General features: G+C 40.3%; 1 protein-coding gene across 1 annotated transcript; it reads right to left on the bottom strand.

Moving 5' to 3' along the window:
* Positions 1-6,854: 6,854 nt before the first annotated feature.
* Positions 6,855-7,739, bottom strand: LOC132657802 (craniofacial development protein 2-like; the record flags this gene model as incomplete). The annotated part of the gene is made up of 1 exon (XM_060399220.1): positions 6,855-7,739. A coding segment is annotated over one exon (885 nt), but the record flags the coding sequence as incomplete, so codon positions are not given.
* Positions 7,740-8,214: the final 475 nt, after the last annotated feature.

The following is an 8,214-nucleotide window of genomic DNA, read 5'->3' as shown; positions in this document are numbered from 1 at the left end:
TTACATGTGTTTTCACCATCCAGAATTTAACTGTTGTTCAATTTTTTCCATTTTTGCCTCTGGTTGACTTTAAAATTTTTAATAAGATAGTAAAATCATTTCAGATGAATGTAAAATTTCCTTTGATCACTACCAAAAGTCTGTTCTCCAAATCCTTACCATGTGCTCCATTTCCAAATTTGAAATGCATCCATTTAACAATATTTATTCAAATAAAAATATCCAATGGACATGTACAATAAATAGACTTCCATGAGTTATATTAGTGTTTGTTTCTTGGTGTTTTACTTTTTTTATATATTCCAAAAAATAAAATATAGAATTAAATTATATCAAGGGGTAATCAAGTAAATAAGAATTGAAATAATGAACTAATACCACCAAGGCAACAGGAAAAGGTGGGAGAATGGTCAAGTGACCACTGAGTTGTTCCACTGGATATGGCTCCTGGCCCTGTGTTACTTCCAATTGGTTACTCCTGTCATAAATTGGATTCTACCTTGTACCTGTGAATATCAGCTGTGGTGCCATTTGCCTTTCCTTTATCACAGTTCAGGGTCCAGACAGGGCTTTGCTTTCCCTATGAAAATAAAGGGAAAGATTTTTCTTGTTTCTGCTCTTGAAGAGCTAGGGAATGATGGATACAAGTGATCCCATTCAGGAGTCTGAGTCTTGGAAAAGTGAGGCAAAGGCTCAGGGCCAGTTGAGAAATTATTCATGATATGATTTGCAAAAATAGTGAGGGTCAGTGATTTTTCCAATTTATTTTCAATGGTATGTGGTGGGCATCGTTGTAAATAATTTATATATAGTATCTCATTTGAGCCTCATGATGCTTTATGGATTGAGTACTCTTATGCCATGAGCTTCCCTGGTGGCTCTTCAGGTGTCTCAGTGGCAAAGTGCATGGTTTCAATCCCTGGGTTGGGAAGAACCCCTGGAGAAGGAAAAGACTACCCACTCCAGAATTCTTGCCTGAGAAGTCCCATGGACAGAGGAGTCTGGTGGGCTACAGTCCATGGGCTCGCAAAAGAGTTAGACATAACTTAGTGTCTAAACAACAGTGACAACACCTATGTTGTCTTAGTTTACTACTAAGGCAGGTGTGTTGCTAGATGAAACCCTAGGCATCTGAGCTTTAAAAACCCAAGCATGTTTAGCAAAAGTCCAGAAACATCATGTGAATCAAACTGTTCCTATTATGTAACCTAAGTCGTGTTTCATTGTGTCCCATCTCTTGATTTTTTTTCCCTCAAAGTCAGAGCTGAGCCCTGTAACTGCCCAGTGATTCATAGATACTTTAATGAATTTTTTTCCTTCTTAGCTGAAGTTGGATATGGTTGCTTAGAACTAAAAATCCTGTTTGTTCGTAGGCTCTGCTTCCAATTTCTTAATTGTGTAACACTGACCCTTACTCATTTCCAAGAAACTGCTTAAAATACCATTTTAAAGACTAAGCTTGATATTACAGGTTAGATTTACAATCTCACAAGCAAGTTACATTCAAGTTACTACCTCTATTCTATTTGCTCTCTGTGATTAGTGCCTAATTTTAAAAGAGAAGTCAATTTTATTTCCCTCTAAGGAACTTAATTAGTTGATGTGTTTGGTGGAATAATATCCCCCTAAGATATTTAGGTCTTAATCCTTGAAATTTGTGAATGTTAATTTATATGGCAAAAAGGACTTTGCATATGTGACTAAGTGAAGACTCTTGAGTTGGGGAGATTATCCTGGATTATTTGAGTGGGCTCTAGATATAACCGTAATGTGTTTATAAGAAAGAGGTAAAGGGAGATTTGACTTCAGAAGATAAAAAGGAACTGTGATGATAGAAACAGACTAGAGTGACAAGCTTTAAGGAAGAGAAAGAGGACACAAAACAAAGAATCCAGGCGAAAGAGCAAAGAAACAGATTATCTCCTCAGAGTCTTCAGAGGGAACCAACTCTGTCACCACTTGGGTTTATTGCTGTCAGGCTCATTTCAGACTTCTGACCTCTGTAACTACAAGAAAATACATTTGGGTTTTTTGTTTTTTTTTAAAACCATTAAGATTCTAGTAATTTGTCACAGTGGCAATAGGAAACTAGGTATTGATGAAATGAGATCATTTTTTAGGCTTATGCTTGGTTTAGAAAACAGCACATTTTGACTCTATTATGTTTTCGGCCTGGGGACGATCAATGGCAGCTCACACGCGTGCACTGTAAAGTGTTCAGGCAGTTAGTGGGAAATTATGTCATGATTTCTCTTGCGAAGAAGGCAGAGCACTTTTATGATCAATGAATTTTAAGGTGGATAATATGAAAATTCCAGGTGGCACAAAGCTGATTAATTGCAAAAGTTTGTATCTCAAATTATATTATGATTTTTTTCATGAAGTATAATTAGCAATATTTCTGCCACCAGTTTTTCTAATGTTGGGCGTCATCCAGTGTTGCTAAGAGTGGTGTCAGGAATTTAGTTTGGCTGGAACACCAATATAATACAACCTACATCTAAAGAAAAATCCTAGAAAAATTTCTAGGAAAATAAAGCTCCTTTCTTTTTTCTTCTAAGTGCCATTTACCTTTTAGAGAATGTAGTATAAATTAATCCCTGTAACCAAGTCATTTGAAATATTACAAAGCTTGGAGAGTAGAATTCCTGTGTGAAGATACCATACTCCTGATAAGGTTTTAGAAATTTAATTGAAAAAATGTTATAAAAATTTTAAGTGACCATAGGATGCTTTATTGGAAGGGGGAAAAAAAAGAATCCTCTGATTCTTCTCAAAAGGGTGTGTGTGTGTGTGTGTGTGTGTGTGTGTGTGTGTGTGTGTTTTGATGCGTTGAGGGTAGTGAGGTAGAATGAATGAATACCTGTTAGAATTCCCTTGAATAATGTCTCAATACATTGCCACTGTTAATAAAATTATGGTTGGTGCACCAAGCAGAATACATTTGAAATAAATAGCTTCTTAACCGATATTACAGAGATTTCCAATATCCACTTGTTTCTGTTTCACGGTGTGTAGATAAAATGAGACAGAAAACACACATAAAGGTCATTGCTTATGCTGTAGTTATATGTCTTACAATGCCTGACTGATGTTTCTAAAAGAGTGGCTGAATACTTATACCATCCAGGATGGATATTCTCTCCAATGCTGACAAACACACATCTATCTAGATAATAGAACTGATTTTTTTTCATGTGTATTTGTTCACGTAAATACAACACGTAGAGCATTCAGCTGTGACTCATGAATAAATCTTGAAGATGCAAGAGATGACACCGCATTCAAATTTGATTTTCAACTAAAAGTCAGTGGATGGAGGAGAGAGATCATTCCATGGGAAAGGATGCTATTTTATTAAATTCCTATGGTTTCATCAGGGAGGTAAGGCTGCACATTATGGAGGCTTTGCATGTCTTAGATTCAAATTGTGCTCATAAAAACCAGGATGGTCAGTGGTTTTTGTTGTTATTGTTACTCTTGTTACCTTGATAGCATCATGATCTTTGCCCTCTAGCTCAATGGAAGGCCATTTTAATTTAGTTGATTTAATGAATGAATCCACATTGAACAGCTAAGGTGAACTTAAGTTCAGTTCTGGAGGATTAAAGAAAAGCAATGGTTCATTTCCATCAAAAACTAAGAGCAGAATGAGTAAAATATAATTCCCAATTAGGATCAGCAAAATGTGGCTCCCATACTTACTACCCTTCAGTGTTCATGGCAGACTTTGCTAAGCACTCAGTCCTCTCCTTTCTTTTGAACTTGGATGTATCTTCTCTTCTCAGCATCACACTCCAAGAAGCCACTACCAGTGGACTGAAGATGATATTTTCAGTGAAACTTATTTGCTCTCCTTGTTCTCAAACTTCTATAGATATCTCTGTCAATTTGGGCTGCTGTAGCAAAAAAATACCATAGATTGGGGTGGCTTAAACAATAAACACTTACTTCTCACAGTCCTGGAGGTTGAAAAGTTCAAGAGCAAGGTGCCAGCAGATCCAGCGTCTGGAGAACACTTACTTCTTGTATCTTCACGTGGCAGAGGATGCTCTCTAGCGTCCGTTATCTACTATCAGAGGCAGAATTTCAAGCACTTGTGCCCACTGTATCTTGGTGTTAGAGTCACCGAGGAAGAGACAAACCAGGCAAGCACTGGAGAGAACAGTGCTTTACTCATGTAGAGAAGAGACAGGACAAGATGTGGTTCAGTTGTGGGTTTCCATGGCCAGCAGGTCGCACTCAGCAGCCTTCAGTCTGCACACACCCTGTCTTGAGCTGGAGCAGAAGGGCCTTGTTTCTTTCTGGAAGAGGACAGTTAACGATAGTGGACTTGGGCAGGTGCTATATGACGCGCATGGTTAGACAGAGCAGCGGAGTACACACTGAGTCTGAGTTCCCTGATAAGATTTCCCACATAAAGTGATAAGTCCAGCTCTTTATCTCATGGGTGGCTCAGTCAGTAAAGAATCCACCTACAGTGCAGGAGACGTGGGTTCCAGCCCTGGTTTGGCAAGATGCTGCTGGAAAAGGAAATGGCAACCCACTCCAGTATTCTTGCCTACGCAATCTCACGGACAGAGGAGTCTGGCAGGCTGCAACCCACAGGACTGCAAGAGTTGGAAATGATTTAGCAAGTAAACCACCACCACTGAAGTGTTACAAGCCCAAGGCCCATCCTTTTGTGTCCAAGTAGGGGTCAAAAGGGTGCATGCAAGAGATTGTTTTTCCCAGTGAAATTAATCTCATCATGCGGGCTCCACTCTTGGCTTCAGTTCAGTTCAGTTCAGTTCATTTCAGTCGCTCAGTCGTGTCCAACTCTTTGCAACCCCATGAATCGCAGCACGCCAGGCCTCCCGGTCCATCACCAACTCCTGGAGTTCACTCAGACTCATGTCCATCGAGTCCATGATGCCATCCAGCCATCCCATCCTCGGTCGTCCCCTTCTCCTCCTGCCCCCAATCCCTCCCAGCATCAGAGTCTATTCCAATGAGTCAACTCTTCGCATGAGGTGGCCAAAGTACTGGAGTTTCAGCTTTAGCATCATTCCCCTCCAAAGAAATCCCAGGGTTGATCTCCTTCAGAATGGACTGGTTGGATCTCCTTGCAGTCCAAGGGACTCGCAAGAGTCTTCTCCAACACCACGGTTCAAAAGCATCAATTCTTCAGTGCTCAGCCTTCCTCACAGTCCAAATCTCACATCCATACATGACCACAGGAATAACCATAGCCTTGACTAGACGGACCTTAGTCGGCAAAGTAATATCTCTGCTTTTGAATATGCTATCTAGGTTGGTCATAACTTTTCTTCCAAGGAGTGTCTTTTAATTTCATGGCTGCAGTCACCATCTGCGGTGATTTTGGAGCCCAAAAAAATAAAGTCTGACACTGTTTCCACTGTTTCCCATCTATTTCCCATGAAGTGATGGGACCAGATGCCATGATCTTCGTTTTCTGAATGTTGAGCCTTAAGCCAACTTTTTCACTCTCCTCTTTCACTTTTATCAAGAGGCTTTTTAGCTCCTCTTCACTTTCTGCCATAAGGGTGGTGTCATCTGCATATCTGAGGTTATTGATATTTCTCCCGGCAATCTTGATTCCAGCTTGTGCTTCTTCCAGGCCAGCGTTTCTCATGATGTACTCTGCATATAAGTTAAATAAGCAGGGTGACAATATATAGCCTTGACGTACTCCTTTTCCTATTTGGAATCAGTCTGTTGTTCCATGTCCAGTTCTACCTGTTGCTTCCTGACCTGCATACAGATTTCTCAAGAGGCAGGTTAGGTGGTCTGGTATTCGCATTTCTTTCAGAATTTTCCACAGTTTATTATGATCCACACAGTCAAAGGCTTTGGCATAGTCAATAAAGCAGAAATAGATGTTTTTCTGGAACTCTTTCTTTTTCCATGATCCAGCGGATGTTGGCAATTTGATTTCTGGTTCCTCTGCCTTTTCTAAAACCAGCTTGAACATCAGGAAGTTCACGGTTCACGTATTGCTGAAGCCTGACTTGGAGAATTTTGAGCATTACTTTACTAGCATGTGAGATGAGTGCAATTGTGCGGTAGTTTGAGCATTCTTTGGCGTAGCCTTTTTTTGGGATTAGAATGAAAACTGACCTTTTCCAGTCCTGTGGCCACTGCTGAGTTTTCCAAATTTGCTGGCATATTGAGTGCAGCACTTTCACAGCATCATCTTTCAGGATTTGAAATAGCTCAACTGGAATTCGATCACCTCCACTAGCTTTGTTCGTAGTGATGCTTTCTAAGGCCCACTTGACTTCACATTCTAGGATGTCTGGCTCTAGATTAGTGATCACATCATCATGATTATCTGGGTCGTGAGGATCTTTTTTGTACAGTTCTTCCATGTATTCTTGCCACCTCTACTTAATATCTTCTGCTTCTGTTAGGTCCATACCATTTCTGTCCTTTATTGAGCCCATCTTTGCATGAAATGTTCTCTTTGTGTCTCTAATTTTCTTGAAGAGATCTCTAGTCTTTCCCATTCTGTTGTTTTCCTTGATTTCTTTGCATTGATGACTGAAGAAGGCTTTCATATCTCTCCTTGCTCTTCTTTGGAACTCTGCATTCAGATGCCTATAGCTTTCCTTTTCTCCTTTGCTTTTTGCCTCTCTCCTTTTCACAGCTATTTGTAAGGCCTCCCCAGACAGCCATTTTGCTTTTTTGCATTTCTTTTCCATGTGGATGGTCTTGATCCCTGTCTCCTGTACGATGTCACAAACCTCATTCCATAGTTCACTAGGCACTCTATCTATCAAATCTAGGCCCTTAAATCTATTTCTCACTTCCACTGTATAATCATAAGGGATTTGATTTAGGTCATACCTGAATGGTCTAGTGGTTTTCCCTACTTTCTTCAATTTAAGTCTGAATTTGGTAATAAGGAGTTCATGATCTGAGCCACAGTCAGCTCCTGGTCTTGTTTTTGTTGACTGTATAGAGCTTCTCCATCTTTGGCTGCAGAGAATATAATCAGTCTGATTTTGGTGTTGACCATCTGGTGATGTCCATGTGTAGAGTCTTCTCTTGTGTTGTTGGAAGAGGGCATTTGCTATGACCAGTGCGTTTTCTTGGCAAAACTCTATTAGTCTTTGCCCTGCTTCATTCCGCATTCCAAGGCCAAATTTGCCTGTTACTCCAGGTGTTTCTTGACTTCTTACTTTTGCATTCCAGTCCCCTATAATGAAAAGGACATCTTTTTTGGGTGTTAGTTCTAAAAGGTCTTGTAGGTCTTCATAAAACCGTTCAACTTCAGCTTCTTCAGCATTACTGGTTGGGGCATAGACTTGGATAACTGTGATATTGAATGGTTTGCCTTGGAGATGAACAGAGATCATTCTGTCATTTTTGAGATTGCATCCAAGTACTGCATTTTGGACTCTTTTGTTGACCATGATGGCTACTCCATTTCTTCTGAGAGATTCCTGCCTGCAGTAGTAGATATAATGGTCATCTGAGTTAAATTCACCCATTCCAGTCCATTTGAGTTCGCTGATTCCTAGAATGTTGACGTTCACCCTCGCCATCTCTTGTTTGACCACTTCCAATTTGCCTTGATTCATGGACCTGACATTCCAGGTTCCTATGCAATATTGCTCTTTACAGCATTGGATCTTGCTTCTATCACCAGTCACATGCACAACTGGGTATTGTTTTTGTTTTGGCTCCATCCCTTCATTCTTTCTGGAGTTACTTCTCCACTGATCTCCAGTAGCATATTGGGTGAAACCAAGCCATGCCTGCGAGGCAACCCAAGACAAGCGGGTCATGGTAGAGAGGTCTGACAGAACGTGGTCCACTGGAGAAGGGAATGGCAAGCCACGTCAGTATTCTTGCCTTGAGAACCCCATGAACAGCATGAAAAGGCAAAATGATAGGATACCAAAAGAGGAACTCTTGGCTTACTGTCCCCTAAAGGCCCCACCTATTAATACCATCTCATTGGAGATTAGGCTTTCAGAATATGAATAGCAGTAGGTAATCCAGTCTCATTCAATGACACTATTTATTTACTTGACAAGTGAGGATAAAAATATCTACCCTCAGAGGAGTTGCTGAGATAGTATAGGTGAAAGTTCTGATGTGTTGAAAGGCCAAAGGTAGGAGATGTTATCCCCTGGGTGGCTGGATGAGATTTGTACATGTGAATTAAAGGTTGTGAATAATACTGCAATTGCTAACAACTTCTGA

Source organism: Ovis aries, chromosome 14 (assembly GCF_016772045.2).
Source record: "Ovis aries strain OAR_USU_Benz2616 breed Rambouillet chromosome 14, ARS-UI_Ramb_v3.0, whole genome shotgun sequence".
NCBI classification, from domain to species: Eukaryota; Metazoa; Chordata; class Mammalia; order Artiodactyla; family Bovidae; genus Ovis; species Ovis aries.
Note: the sequence above shows the minus strand (reverse complement) of the source record. Positions and strands in the feature narration are given on the sequence as shown.